The sequence below is a fragment of the Dreissena polymorpha genome, chromosome 4 (genome assembly GCF_020536995.1).
Source record: "Dreissena polymorpha isolate Duluth1 chromosome 4, UMN_Dpol_1.0, whole genome shotgun sequence".
In the NCBI taxonomy this organism is placed as follows: domain Eukaryota; kingdom Metazoa; phylum Mollusca; class Bivalvia; order Myida; family Dreissenidae; genus Dreissena; species Dreissena polymorpha.
In genome coordinates, this window is record NC_068358.1 from 44523281 (window position 1) to 44540102 (window position 16822).

The 16822-nt window shown below is 33.5% G+C and overlaps 1 protein-coding gene across 4 annotated transcripts in view; it reads left to right on the forward strand.

Annotated features, from left to right (window-relative positions):
• Nucleotides 1–1755: 1755 nt before the first annotated feature.
• Nucleotides 1756–16822, forward strand: part of LOC127879242 (UDP-glucose 6-dehydrogenase-like) — a 127811-nt gene continuing 112744 nt past the window's right edge. The window contains exon 1 of one of the 4 annotated variants that reach the window (XM_052425999.1): nt 1756–1777. Coding sequence is in view for 1 of the 4 variants with exons in the window: in XM_052425997.1 (XP_052281957.1) it covers nt 1849–1889 (41 nt within the window). In the remaining 3 variants the exon portion in view is untranslated. Of the gene's footprint in view, nt 2015–9413; nt 9478–16822 lie in introns of those variants that run through there. The other 3 variants (XM_052425997.1, XM_052425998.1, XM_052426000.1) reach the window with 3 other exon arrangements.

The following is a 16822-nucleotide window of genomic DNA, read 5'->3' on the forward strand; positions in this document are numbered from 1 at the left end:
CTTTGCTTACGGAATCCAAGTACAGAAAACACAAGCAAGATGGCTTATCATGTGTCATGCTCAATGCATTATTGGGGTATTTCTAGTTGTCAGATCGACCTAAAATGATTTACTTGTGGTACAAATAGATAAATAATGCTGTAGATTCGCTTTTTCAATGATCTGAAGAGGTAAAGTTTCCTTTAAGACTACATTACAAAAAAATCTTTTGTATCCCTCCGTGTGCCATTCGAAATTATTGCCTATTTCCAAAGAGTTCCTATTCTCTTCGGGGTTAAAAGCAAATTATCGATCCCACCCTTGCTTTTTGTGATTACTTCCTGGATCCTATGTTTGTCTGCAACATTTTGATGCATTTGATTTGGGAATACGTTGAAAGATGAACGTTTATTCAAGCACAGGGCGTTTGTCGAAATTTCACTTCCGAAACTATGTTTTCAGAGGGTGCTTGCGTTTGGGCGAATTTTACTTTCTTAGAAGTTGCAAGAATATATTTTTTTGACTGCATTTATTGAAAGAAGACAGATTTATCCTAAAAATGATACCGGTCTAGCAAAATTTTATTTATAGGAAATACACAATAAATGCTTTGAAAGTTGTTTGTTTTATAATGGGACACGTTGCGAAATGGAATACATGTAATTCAATCTTAAACAAACGCACATAGAGTGTCTTCAGGTACAATATTTACAAAAAAATCACTATTTATATGTGTTATTATATTGATTGGATTACATTTAGCAGGAAAACATGTAATTAATATAATAAACTATGTATTTTTTATGATTTTAAAAATAAAACGTGATTTTTAGGGTAAAAATAGTGAAAACATAGTACGGAAACCCGACGTTTGCGCCTCAGTGCTCACTCGATTGTGTTTTAAGAAACTTTTACCACGTTAAACAAAACATTATGTCCATAGCATACAAATATGTGTAAATGAGCAGCTTATTATGTTGTTTTGTGATTAACACGCGATATTTAGGCCGCTTTACCTACGTACGTAATCCAAGTGCAGAAAACGCAAGCCAGATGGCTTATCATGTGTAATACTCAAATGCGTGTTTGCAGTATTTCTAGTTGTCGGATCGATCTGAAAATGTGTATACTACCAGATTTGGTAGGATTGTCTTTTTGTTTAAGTATTATATTTTGAAAAGAATTATCATTTTCTTAACATTTTGACAAAAGTATATATGTTTAGGTTCATAATTTCAAATAAATACTCAATTGAAAAAAGGAAAAATAACAACGGTGAGATTATTGTACCACTCGGGCTTGGTTATGAAGGCAGGGATTTGATACAGCTATGCTGGTTCCAGTCAAATCTCTGTGCGGTTTTTGATTCGAAAGTAGTGCCTATTTCTAAAGATCGAGATGTGCTATCTAAAAAAATATCATAGTTTTTTCCAAGGTATGTTTTACACTTTAGACTATTGTTATCTGTTGGAGATAGTGAAATGCCATGAAAAGGTATTCACTACTAAATCCCTGAAATATGATAAAGTTAGAGACTATATTTAAAAAAATGCACTGAAAAAGGTGACATTCCTCTAGAAAACGGCCGGAAAAAAAGAAGAGGCAAAAACAGTCTATTTTGTGTAAAGTTCTTTCTTGGTTTGTAAATGACATATCTTTTTAATTGCTTAAGTCGATTCAGATTAGAATGCCAACCTGGGCCGTATAGCCGCCTAATTGGGCCGTACATTCTGGGCCGTATGGTCCATGGTCCGTATTGTCCGTAAACCGTATTAATTAAAACAACAACAACAAGTAGGTAGGCCTATAGTTAACATAGTTAACAATCGACGTTTATTTTTTTATAATAAACGCAGGATTAATTATTTGATGAGAAAATTGATTAACATCTACAACGTTTGTAAAACAAAGTATATATTCTATTGACACATTTGGCATTGCACCTAGTTTAGGCCAAGATTGTAGTGTTAGGACTTGAAATGGATCGTGTCATTCTTTAGACCGTTGTATGAATTAAAACAACAACAACAAATAGGTATAGCTAACATTCAACGTTTTTTTTAATAAACGCAGGATTAATAATTTGATGAGAAAATTGACTAACATCTACAACGTTTTTCAACGTTTTAAAACAAAGTATCTATTGACAGCTTTGACATTGCACCTAGTTTAGGCCAAGATTGTAGTGATAGAACTTGAAATGGATCGTGCCATTCTTTGGTTTCCGGTCTTTTCTCCCCCTGGACGTTTCTCCCCTGGTCTTTTCTCCCCCCAAACCCTAGACTTTTCTGCTCCCAACTTTTTTTTAATTATCTGTATATTTAGGTAGGAGAAAATGAAGTATGTGATTGAAGAATGGTTAATGAAGGAGCAATTTAGTTATACCAATACATGTTGGTGTTGTTATTGCATAATCAGTGAGTAGTGTTATTTTTAATTAAATTTTGTTGTAAGTCTATAAGACTATGAAAGAAATAGTAATATAGCGACATATTATTTTAAGTTCTGTTTTAGTTTATAAGTTAATCTAATTAAATAAAAATTGATTGTTAATCATTCTTGAATATTTATGAAATGATCAAAAGGTGTTGATTTTCACACTTCCTTAATCTGTTTATAAGCACTTCAGACTGATTGAAATGTTTGATGTCCAGTGATTTAAGACACAATTTAATTAAATTATCACATTTATAATTGATCTGGATCATTGTTGGTTGATTTATTCTTCATTTAAATTATTATTTCATACAAAAAAATATTATTTAATACAAAAAAATATCTTGGCACAGATATAACTTCTGAAATGATATTATTGTAACAATTTTAACGCATTCATAGTTTTTTATTCATTTTAATAATATTTAATACAAAAAAATATATTTAAACTTTCATTAAATGTTTTACAAAACTTAAAATTGTGTTTGATGTATACCATAATATTATGAGCAAAAATTGATGATTTGAAATAAAATAAATTAATTAGTAATTGTGTTGTGTTTCTGTTTCTGTTAAAAATATATTTAAACTTTCATTAAATGTTTTACAAAACTATTTTTTTTTATGTATACCATGATAATTTATTATGAAAAAAATTGATGGTTTGAAATAAAATAAAATAAATTTATTAGTAATTGTGTTGTGTTTCTGTTTCTGTTTAATAATCAGTTAAAAATGAGCTAAGATGTTGATTGGCACATTCTTCCAAATAAACAAGGATGACACATTCCAAAGGATGACACATTCCATGTAATTTAGCAAGACTTTTTCACAAGAATGTCTCAGGGATTCACACCTGACTATTTCCACATCCTGTCCATATCCTGCCCAGTCCCAGTCATTAAACAAGTTAGTTTTGATTTGACTTTCATTTCTTCATGATCATTTTGAAATTTATATTTTACAATTTGGAAATATTTATTTTAAATTCAAAATTAATAATGATTAATCAATATTCAAAATTTGGGTTGCTACACATTTAAATCACACACTGGTGTACGAAAGAAACTCCTCCGGAAGAAACCCCCTTCGCTAAAAACGGCAGGGCGGAAGAAACTCCCTTTCATAGTTTGCATATGCGGAAGAAATCCTTCGCTAGTTTTGCATAGGCGGAACAACCCCCTTCGAGTTTTCACACAGGCGGAATAAACCCCATTCCATAGTGGAACAAACCCCCTTCCAGACGATTTAGTTACATTCAAACGCACGGTAATTGTTTACAGAAATTCACTTTCATTTCAGAAAGTTCCCGGGAAGCACGTTTTTTTGCATGATTCAATTTTTTTTTAAAGACGAATGCTTCGGTTATTATAGGAAAATATGTACGAAATATCTTCGTCACCATCGGCTCTGGGCGCTTATTTTGTGTTTTTGTTATTTTTATCAATCTAGTACAAGTTAACGCATATAAAATGGTATAATCTCACTGAAACGAGTGAAAGACAAATTCACCGTCCCGTCTCGTGGCAGATTACGAGATAGCCATTCACAACGCCATGAGAGCTACACTTTCGTCCAATATACAGGTCCAGGTATGTAAATGTTATATATTTATTTCTATTATTATCAACAAAAAAGTAGAATATTAATTCTTTCATATTATGCTAATGTATAATTCTGTTCTTTTTTTTTAAGGATTTTAAACTTGAAAGGAATATCGGTAAATTATCATATATCTTTCATATTGTTCAGGGATGCTTCTACCACCTCACACAGTCAACCTGGCGCCGGATCCAAAGTGAGAGGCTTCAACGGCTTTACAGAGAAGACAGCATCGTCAGACACTTCTGCGACATGCTTGACGGACTGGCATTTCTTCCCGTGGCTGACGTCAAGGAGGGGATGCAGGTGCTACAGGAGTCCATCCCAGACGGGCTTGAGAGCTTGGTCGAGTACTTCGACTCGACTTTCGTAAATGGAACTTACAGGTTTGACCATATTTTAATATTGTTTATATGACCGAAATGAAAAAGAAAAGAAATGCTTATCAATATATTCTACTAATTATCTTCTAAACACCGTTTTTAAATAAACCTTTGATTTGTTACAAATAACATTTGCTTTTATTTTCAGAATTGTGATGTCTGACAACCGAATGAAGTTCAGGAGGACAGCGCCGAGATTCCAGCCTGCAGTGTGGAATGTACACGACAGTACAATGGCCGGTCGGGAGAGGACGAACAACGTATGTGAAGGGTGGAACAACGGTTTCGGCAAGTTGGTTGGCCACAAAAACCCGTCAATCTGGACAGGTATGAAATAAGTTCATATTTGATTTTCATTATCGATATTTTATATAATATTTACATAAAGCATAAATCGCTCATAATTTGATAAGTTCACATTAATATGTTAAATATTTTTATATAATTTTTTCTCTCGTATAAGTCTCAAAAAATTATTTATCATGTTTATGTTCTTTTCTAATACAGCCATCATATGTATAGAAGGTGATGCTGCAATGGTGGAGGCTGATGTAATGCGACATGCGAAAGGCCAGCAGCCATCCAGACAGTAAAGGAAAACCAGGACGGCTCACCAGACAACGCTGTTGACTTTGTGTCAACAATACAGCACTGGTGAGAAGTCCATCCGTGAGTTCCTGAAGGCCATCGGCTATAGCATTCGGCTATAATTGTGTGATTTTAGGGAATGATTTGATCTTTGTAAATAAATGTAAATATATGCCTGTTTATCGTTAATAAATGCGTGTCTTTTTTCAACAACAAATTGTTTGTTGCTTTTTAATATATGCTTGTTTGAGATCTTTGTTAATAAATGTAAATATATGCCTGTTTAATCATTAAATGCGTGTCCTTTTTTGCAACAACAATTTGTTTAATGTTTTCTAGTATATGCTTGCTTGATCTTTGTAAATAAATGTTAATATATTTCATTCTATTTTTGTCTCTTTTATCCTTCAATAATAATTCTTTACCCCATTCATACATTATTCGTTTTATTACCATCTTGATTAATTCTTCACAGCTTGTGAACAAACGGCCGTTACACTCCTTCAATCAGATTTTCAGACCTTCATTCAATTATCACGATAACGCTGTTTGAGTTTCACAGATTGAATATTTTGTGTGTATCATTAACAAATTCATTAACAACTTGTGAACAAACGGCCGGTACACTTCTTTACTGTAAATCTGAAACACACTCCCGTAAGTTGGTGTTAACGCGTTTTTAATACGAAACACACTTCCGAATGTAAATGTTACCGCAACGTTGAAATATTTTTGCAGTGTAAATTCTATTTTGCATTGACTCTTTTTCTCAATAAAAAGGGCGCGAAAATTATGCAGCATATAAAGCGTGGGTGTATTGAGCGTTGTAACAAGCACACAACTAGTCAGGGGATTGATGCATGTTCGGAGGGAATATTTCATCAAGTCTATAAATAGTCACTTATACCGAAATTTATTTGATACAAGAGAAAAAATAGCAAGGTTTGTGTTAAAGAAATTATTGAGAGCTTTTATCGTTAATATTTACCAGAAAGTGCTTTAAAAATGTTATAAACGGGATTATCGGGAAATGAATATTAACTTGGAAAGTAGCAAGCATGCAGTAATAGAGTCGGGTTGAAACGGATGTATTGGGGAATCGTTCGAGTCGGGATTTTACTACCTCTGCGGGAAAGACTTAGCACTTAGGAAGGGGGTTTATTCCGCCTGTCTGAAAACACGAAGGGGGTTTATTCCGCCTGTCTGAAAACTCGAAGGAGGTTTGTTCCGCCTATGCAAAACTAGCGAGGGGTTTTCTTCCGCGTATGCAAAATGTGAAAGGGAGTTTCTTCCGCTATGACGTTTTTTAGGGAAGGGGGTTTCTTCCGAAGGTGGTTTATTCCGGTAATCCACACACTTATTGTAGCAATTTATTTCAATTTGCTATCATTTATCATCTAAATCTTAAGCAGTTTAAATTGAATAATTTAGTAACTTTTTAAATTTTGTACATTAATACTTTGGCATTAGTAAATAAAAAGTAGCTTAGAATATGTTTAAAATAAATGTACATACTTAATTCAAATTAATAAATAGATTTATTTTGAAATATAATTTTTAGTTACTTTATTGTTAAATTTTTTTAAGTATTGGCTAATAAGTCTAACTGTTCAAAAATAAAAATATACTTAAGTCCTCAAGTGGATTTTTTTTCAGAAATGCAAATAAGACTGAGTTATTTTTACATTTGAGTCTGGTTATGTAGTATCAATTTTATCTAAATATTATAAAAAAGATACAACATAAAAATACTCAATTTCAAATAAATGCTAAGACTGTTTAAATAAATTTAATATTATTGTTGAAATGACATAAACACACTCAATCTATTTCATTGACAAATAATGAAAATGAAGCAATGATAAACTTCCTTTCTCTATTGATGAGCTTTATTGAACAATGATTGAATTAATTCAACCAGTGACTAATCAAGTTGATCAATCGAGGTATTAAAAGTAGCAGATTAATCCCCACAGTATGAAATATACTGGGAGGAGAAAAGACTAGAGTATTAGGAGGAGAAAAGACTAGGGGGAGAAATGTCCAAGGGGGAGAAAAGACCAGGGGGAGAAAAGACCGTACACCCCATTATTTAGCATTAACAGAAGAATGACTATTCAGTGTTTTTTTCACCATTTTTGGAATGGGATTGGCTCCCTTTCGATTGGGAAACATGACGTCCTTTGACTTGGGAAATACATTTTGTTGATTCTATCATACATGCCATAAAATTTCAGACCAATTCCTGGACATTGAGCTCCATTTTCCGGGATATTTGCCGATTTTTGGGACATGTACAGTGTTTTTTTTTATGGCAATCCCCTCAAAAAAGAGTATATATTTTTCCCCAATTTTGTAGAAAAAATCCCCTCCAGAATTTAAAAAAAAAAATAAAAAAAAAATATTTTTTTTTTAGAAAGAACTGTCTAATGATAAATATATCTCAAATTTATATCATTAACAACTAACAAAGTATATAACTAAAATAAATATGATTTTGAATTATTATAAGGAGTTATATTAAATTAGTTTTTCCCAAATCCCAAATGGACTTTTCACATGAATTGCATTGTTTTCCCAAAATGATCAGGAAAAGGTCTGATGTATCTATATTGTGTCAATATTTGTTGATAAAAAACATTCCAATTTGATCCATTTTATTGATAAAAAATGCTGAAATTTGCCAATGTATCATTTAAAAAATCCCAATTAGACTCGAAATGGCTAGGAAAACTGAGACTCAGTGTGCATAAAGGCTGAACAGTCTGAAACTAATGTTGAAAAAATCATTGATATATATTTAAGAAAAAGGACTGAGACATTCAGCTGTGAATATTACATTCATACATACATGTGTATTCATATAATAAATATCATTACATATAAAAGAGTGAATTTTTAATTTTCCCCTTTTCCTAAAAAACGACGCCTTTTTCCACTTTTGATGGGCCCCGCCGCCATTCCCCTGTAGGTGCAAAAAAACACTGATGTATACATATAGCGATACATATAGACATATATGCATTTTTGGTACGCATTTTTTTTCACATCGTTAATTGATCACATTACTTATAAATATGTTGTTAGCATCTAAAACAATTTTATCATCACAGGCATTTCATTAATCTTTTCTATCTTTTCTTTCTCCATCGTTAATTCAATCTTTATTTGCCATGTTTGCTGAGTCACAATATATTTTATTTCAAGACCGCCATCTTGTTCAAATGACGTAAGCGGCAGGTGCGCCTAGCAACGTAAAATCGTATAATATATCCGCCAAATAGGCGATTCGCATTTTGTTTAATTAGTATACGTTACAGTAATTGTTTCAATAATTAATTATCTTAAAGACAATAAATATACACATTGTTTGTGTGTGTTTTTTTTATAAATTTAATCTTGTTTAAAAATCATGTTTTGATATAACTGAGTTATATATGAAATGCACGATTTCCACGAGGACAACATCCATGTTTTCATCACAAGTCTCCGAAGGAACTGTCCACGATTTTATGGTGGAGGAGTACACAATACAGACCAATTAGTGTGCTTGGTATAACAAAGCCACTGAAACTATTTAAGAAATAGTAAACTCCACTGAGGTCCCTATGGCATTATAGTGACCAGCCAGGCAGCCACAAACCATATATGGACCGAAGCCGTAGGCTAAGGTCCATATACAGTTTGTGGCTGCCTGGCTGGTCACTATAATGCCATTGGGACCGAAGTGGAGTTTACTATTTCTTATATTACACCGAAGAGTTTCCCCTTTACCATTGTACAGTGTTGTACGATTGTTTATGGTTTAGATCTAAAAGAGATAAACAGAAGAATTTCGCAGGAATAATGACGTCATTTCGTTAAAAAATGATGTCATTTTACAATAAAACAGTGCAAATTTAGTGCTGTGTAACTCCGAACGGTCCATATACAAAAAATAGTGACAGGTCCATATACTATAAGTTCCTCTATCGCATTTTACAGACTGAAACCGGTCATATAGATATAGAAGGACCAATATCTCTGAGGTGTGATATAGAGTGATATTGACACGGGGTTATTCAAGCATGACTAATTCACAGCCGCACTTCACTTCACTTCAGATGTGTGAACAACTCCTTTGCCCTTATGCAGAGGGAAATTATAACGTAGAATATTAAAGCCAATTAACAACCACATTAAATAATGCTGCCTTTTCGGTAAAAAGAATCCGTTATACTGCGAATGTGAGACAATCGATATGATAACAGGACCTCTGTTAATTGATCGATTTTGACAGGTAGCGTAGTCACCTATTTTGGTAGGCATTGCCATGGAGACGCTGCGGATTAGTGGGAACATAGATTCGAGGTGCAGTTATTTAAGCCTTAGATAAGGTACATGATATATATGGATTTTATAAAATCCAGGACATTTCACAGATTTCCGGGACTGCGGGACATGTTCTTCATTTCCGGGACAATCCCGGACAATCCAGGACGTATGGCATGTATGATTCTATGCGTATGAATACTTCATAATTGCTTATAAAAGTTATTTCAATATTATATTTTCTATGGTTCAACTTCTACAATTGGGAATGTTAAGGTCCCATTTGGGAAAAAATATACTTTTTCTATTTGGAATGGGTCCCTCTTCCGGATCAAAATTTGAACGAAAAAAACACTGCTATTCAGGGCTCAACATTAACAGTAGTCCTATTGCCCCTGGCAAGTAAAAGTTGGGTCCGGGCAAGTTATTTTATAATCTAGTTGTCCGCCCAGGCAAGTGCAAAAAAGAACAAAGAGCATTTGATTTCGACTTTAATTAGACTTAAATTGCTGTAATAATTTTGTTAAATGTGTAAAAATAAGGTAAAAAGTTTTGTGGTGTATCATTTTGATCTTTATTAACAAATATGAGGTTTACAGTTAATTTGATATTTCATTTTTGGGCAAGTGGTTTTACGTTCGGGGCAAGTAGATTTTCTAAGTACTATTTGGTTTTTATGCTCCCCGAAAAAATTTGGGGGGGAGCATATAGTTGCCGCTTCGTCTGTCCGCCGTCCGTGTGTCCGTTTGTGTGTCCGTCCGTGCACAATTTTTGTCCGGGCTATTTCTCAGCAACTAATGACCGGAATTCAATGAAACTTTATGGGAAGCTTCACTACCAAGAGGAGATGTGCATATTATCAGCAGGTTCTGGTCGGATGATTTGTCACAGAGTTATGGCCCTTTGAAATTTTCCATTAACTGTACATATAGTGCAATTCTTGTCCGGGCTATTTCTCAGCAACTAATGACCGGAATTCAATGAAACTTTATGGGAAGCTTCACAACCAAGAGGAGATGTGCATATTATCAGCGGGTTCTGGTCGGATGATTTTCCACAGAGTTATGGCCCTTTGAACTTTTCCATAACTGTACATATAGTGCAATTCTTGTCCGGGCTATTTCTCAGTAACTAATGACTGGAATTCAATGAAACTTTATGGGAAGCTTCTCTACCAAGAGGAGATGTGCATATTATCAGCGGGTTCTGGTCGGATGATTTTTCACAGAGTTATGGCCCTTTGAAATTTTATATAAAAAAATTCTTGTCCCCCCAACTACTGTGCCCTCAAGACGTTTCCTTTTATCTGAATATATAGTGCAATATTGTGACAAAAAAACCCTTTGGGGAGCATCGACCGTCTCCGACGGTTTCTTGTTAGGTTAATGTTGAGCCCTGCTATTGGTTACACTAGTTCTTACAGAAGACCAGTTATTGGTCACACTAGTTATTCTTGAATGCTATGAGCTTTTATGAGTATATACGTACAGTTCAAACAAAACTTTCTGACAAAAAACATACGAGTACTGTCTACCAGTGGGTACCATCTACCAATAGGTGCTACCTAATTTACAAGCAAAAGCTTATTTGATAACCATGCAATGTAATAAAAATGTGGACATTATTGTGCACAAAATATTATAATTGTTTCAATACAAAAATAATGCATTCAAACAATTAAATCTGATTTTTTGCTTGATGAAGCGTTTTTCATCTGCGAAGCTTTAAGATCTAATATTTTATAATTGTGTGCTTATTTAGCCTCTAAAATTCAAAGATAGTTTGGTGCCTGCAACGTAGTGGATATGATGTCCGCTTATTGACTCGGAGGTCTCTGTATTGATCGTTTAAGTGGAAGTGTTCTTTAGATCACCCTTTAGCAACAAAATACTCAGGGGTTTAATTGGGTCAGAAAAAGTTGTCGCCACTTTTTCGCGACGTAAAAAACATGTCTGTGTCAGACCTTTTTAAAATTGTCAATGACATTAATGTGAAACAGTATTGAATTATTGTTATTATCCTGTATTCCATTTATGTCTTTGACTCTATTATTACATTTCCAAGTATGTACAATCATTTCAAGAGTAACTTAACTTTTGATAAGCTTTATTTTTATAAAAATATTTAGATTTTTGCATTTGGACTTTTATACTTCTACATGTAGTTGTCTTTTTTTAGCTATTAAATTTTCATGCCAATATTTCATTATTTGTCCACAATCTTATCAAATTGAAAATAACGACAATTTATATTGACTGTATTACTGGCGCTCCCAGGACACAGATTGTTTTATTAAGTCTAAATTCAACTAAAGCTGTTGATTCTTGCATAACCTGATTTAGCATAGGTTATCAAAATAATGTAATGTGTCAAATCAATTTTTATTGTCAGGATTATCAATGTATAATGAGGTAGAACTAAGGGACACCATACTTGTTTTGCAATTGAAATATTTCATACATAAAGGTATCTCACAGACAGAGTTTTCTTAAGAAAACTTTTGTTGCCTACTTTAAATTCTGTCACAAAAAAACTAGAAATTTTAAAGCCTCTATAACGCTCAAAATTTACGAAAATTTCGTAAAGTATTTCGTAAAAGAAAGTTAACACCTAAACAATCAGTGTTCCTTATAGCAATAGCCACAATTTCAACGCTAGATGTAGTATGATTACATAGATTTTTGTAGATACAAAATGCTCTTTTTTATTTATTTCAGGCCTTGACACTAACTTTTTTGACAGGGTTCCCGGACGGGAGGGAACCCTACTTTCAACTTTTGGTTACCCTCACCCAAACTAGGGTTCCCTCTTGTTTCAAAGCACAGCGTAAGGGCAAATAAATACGAGAAGCCCACTAGAACACATTTTTTATTTCCAATATTCAATTCAGTTGCCATTTAAAGTAGACCCATTAATAGCTTATAAGCCGTGTTTTGTAAACTTTGGATATCATGTCTTTCATCAGCATCATCATCATCATCAAATGGCCCGTAATTGTCATATTTCTGGCAAATCGTGCATACCATAGTTTTTTTTCTTTTTTTTTCATCATAGGACAACCAAGACCAGATTTTTGCCCAATCTTGAATTGCAGATTTCTTTTTTCTTTCTCGTAAGACCTACGCGTTTCTAACAACTCTGCATTCGTGTTTGGTTTTTTGGGTTCGGGCCCTTTAACACCCTCGAGGTATCTCCACATTTTTGTTTAAATGATCAAATTTATAACCAATTTAGTTTTTGTTTTGGGGTCGCGAAAACCGTTTAAGTAATCGACCACGAGTTACTTCCATTACTTCCATTCGCGTAATCGGAATACTTCGGACATGTACCACATAGTAACTGGTCCGAGATATTAAAAATACACTACTTACCATTTCGGAAGTTCGTCTTATAAACACGGCAAGAAATAAAAGATAATTACGCAGATTCAAATGGTCAATCAATACAAAGTGGTTCTATAAATTTAGGGTTTGCGGAGGATCACCCAGCTTGAAAGAGCTGGTGACCCTCGCCAAAATCTGGCGTCCTCGGGTTCCCGGGACACCATTAGTGTCGAGGCCTGTATTTGTGACACAATTAATTCCATTTTAATTTCCTGCAAATACAAAATGTATATCTATTCATACAACACACAAACACTAACATGGTATCATGTTAGTGTTAATGTGTCGTATGAAAAGATATCGTTGCGGGAATTTAAAATGGAATTAAATATGCAAAAAAATGATAACAACAAGCATTTTGTATCTACAAACATCTATTTTACCAGACCACATCTGGCGTTGAAATTTCGGCAATTGCCATTAGGAACACTGATTTTTAATTGTTTAACTTTATTTTACGTTAATTGTACGAAATTTTCGTTGATTTTGAGTAGTAATGGGGCTTTAAAGCAAATCATAAATCACAGTCTTAACTGCATACACTTAGTTTTTAGCTGTATATTAAAGATTTGAATGCAAATAAAAATGTCATATAATCCATATTTTTATGCCCCCGGATGGAAAGATCGGGTATATATTTTTTTGCCTGTATGTCATTGTATGTGTCCGTGTGTGTTTCCCAAAACTTTAACCTTCTTCATAACTTGTGCAATATTGAACGTAGCAACTTGATGTTTGGCATGCATGTGTATCTCATGGAGCTGCACATTTTGAGTGGTGAAAGGTCAAGGTCAAGTTCATCCTTCAAGGTCAAAGGTAAAAATAAATAAATTCAAAGCCGCGCATTAGGGGGCATTGTGTTTCTGACAAACACATCTCTTGTTTATTTACATGTATACATTCTAATAACACATGGAACAAACATAGATATATCAGTAATCATATGAGCTTTTAATATTTATATGTCAGTCAATGTCTTTCTAGGCTTGGCCGCTAGCAATAGCATGTAAATAATGTTAATATATTCAGTAGATATATACAAACTTATATGGTAATGTATGGTGCTACAAAACACTTCACATTTACTTGAACTTAAAAGAATAGTAACATAATACATAATATTAATTAAATCACTGTCATCAATAGTGTTTTTCCCAGGAGGGCAAGGGGGCATGGCGCATAACTTTCAAAAAGGACATTTCAGCGCGCAGTTTAGGCAAAAAAGGGCAAAAACGTTCCGTGAATACCTGAATTAGGGAGAAACATGTAATCTCATCAGAGGCAGTTGTGGAAAAAACAAAATATAAACAAGCACATTTAAAGGCTCTATAAAGGAGACAAATCCAATTATTATGCACATCAACTGGTCTGATTTTTACCGGATTTCAGTTACTCTTGCATAAAATCTGCTAATAAAACAGCTTAGGTACAACGTTGTCAAGAATTTTGGAAGATAAACCTGTTTCTTATTGGAAGAAATGTTAACAGTTTTGCAACTAATGTGATGTGTATGCCTCAAAGCGGTGACATATGCTAAAAATAGCCGAAAGAAAATTCAATTTTAATTCTATTTTAAACAACTTTTAACCAGCAGAAAGTAACTTATTAGATCACTACAAATGTTTTAACCATTTAGAAGAGACCTACTTTGTGGGTGATACCGGAAAACGTAAAAAATCATCGTTATATTTTTGGTGACCTGAGTCACTTTCACTTTTCCGAGTAAACAGCGATGTAAATAAACTGATTGTTTGTAAACACAATTTACTTGGAGGACACTTTATTTTGAGCTGAAAACAAGTTGTATTGCTCATTTTTTATTGTAATGTCCAATAGCATATATATATTGTTTTTTAACTAACCTTTATAAATAAAATATGAAAAAAATATTTAAAAATCGGTAAATAATTACGGATCTTCACCTTTATAGAGCCTTTAATGGTAATTGATGTATTTAACTTACTTTGATTTATATTAATATATTCACCTGCAATGAACATTTAAGTTCCATGCTGTTTCAATACACTGTACAGCACGACAAAAATAATATTAAAAGCAATATATGCATATGGATCTGATTATACACAGATGCACTAACACATAAATGAAACAATGTTTGTCTTATCCCATTTTCTTATGATAATCTTGTCAGATGTTTAACATTGCGAGTAAAACTGATCGCTAACAATTAAAAATATGCAAACACTCATTTCCATGACATACATCCACTGAGTAGATTACAAGTAAATATGTTGTTGCTATCTAAAACATTTTATGCATTGTTGATTATCACATAAATTTCATTAATTCCTTCTAAATTTATGATCTCCATCGTTAATTCGGTCGTTAACGACGTTATTTGCCATTTTTGACGAGCCACAATTTAATTCTGTATGTCCGCCATCTTGTTAAAATAATGTCAGCAACAGGTGCGCATAGCAACGTAAAATCGTATGGTACGTCCGCTTAATACGCGAATTGCGTTTTGTTTAATTAGTATACGTCTCAGTAATTATTTCAATAATTAATTATTTTAAAGACGATAACGATAAAGAATTAATTTGATTGTGTTTTGTAAATATGCGTAAAAATATATGTTTTGATATAACTGAATTATGCATGAAATGCACAATTTCCACGAGGATAACATCGAGTTTTTCATCAAAAGTCTCCGAAGTAACAGTCCACGATTTTATCGTGTAGGAGTACACATCACCGACCAATAAGTGCGCTTGGTATGACAAAGCCTCTGACATTATCGATTGATATTGACACGGGGTTATTCACGCATGACTAATTCACAACCGCGCGAATCTTCGCTGCCTTGGGGCCATAATCTGATACTAGTCGGCTTAGAAGTTTGGTAAAGGGGCAATTTAGATGTTATCAAAAAAGGCGGAAAACAGCGGGTGCTCATGAAAGGGTAGGGCAGCGGCCTTTGGAAAGGGCAGCGTGGCGCTAAATGGCTTTGAAAGGGGGCAGCGTGGCGCTACAAAAAAGGGCATGGCGCCGCACCACGCTAAAACGGCCTGGGAAAAACACTAATCAACTTAAAAATAATTTTTACGAACATGTGCTTGCAAAGTGTATTTTGAAAAACTGTGGAATTAAATTTAATGATTTATGTTTTATAAACCATTCAGTGCATGTATGAAAAACAAGTATAGTACAGCATAGTATGCAGTTTGTTCCATACAATATCATAAAATTGTATTACCTTTAAAATAATAAACAATGCTGCTTTTGTACAAGCGTATTATACATTTATCATGGAACAACAAGTAACAGCCAAATGATGTACTTTACAATGAAGAGGAAATCATATTAATGAATTAATTAAACAAGCTCGTTGCTACTGTACACTGTCATACTAAAAATGATCACAACACAGTGGTCTAGGTACTAAGTGATTTTACATACTTGTCGCAAGTTTTTAATTACTAGTTTATTTATTTGCAGGCACTGGTCAATGTACAGACTAAATTTGCATGGGAACAATCGTTTTTTGTCCTCACATCCTTTATTTAACAACCTGTTTACAATGTTTGAACATCTGATCTTTATAATTCCTTAGCTGATTTTGTTTACAGACAGACACATATAAGCTCTCTAAAAATCTATGCAAGTTCACATATGTTCCATCAAAGTAAACCAAAAGAACCAATAAATAAGATCACCATGGCTAATATCTTTATTCCTTGGAAACTTTGATAGTTCAGGAATCCCTCCTTGGTTGGTTTATGGAAACCAAATCGGTCGGTTTTGCTCAACAGTCTCAGAATGGCTTGTATCATGCCCGGATCTACATGTATGCAGAGCAGCTTCTATAAAAAGAAAACAAACAAAAATCTTTAAATTTGATAAATGATGCAGAAGTTTTTTAAAAGTTCTGTTTTGTTGTTGAATTTGAACAGTCTGGAATATTTTGGTACAAAAATCCAACAGTATTTATTTTAGCTGTTTAAGGACTAATCTTTATGTAGTGATAAATAACCTAACAGCAAATCGGCCAAGTTCGAATAGATAAAGTGTAAACAAGTTGAAAATAAGCTAAAATACTGAAAAGTTAATAAGGAATATTGATACATTTTGTAAATAAATGTGTTTCTGATGGATTTAAACTAGGGTTTCCGTTAATTG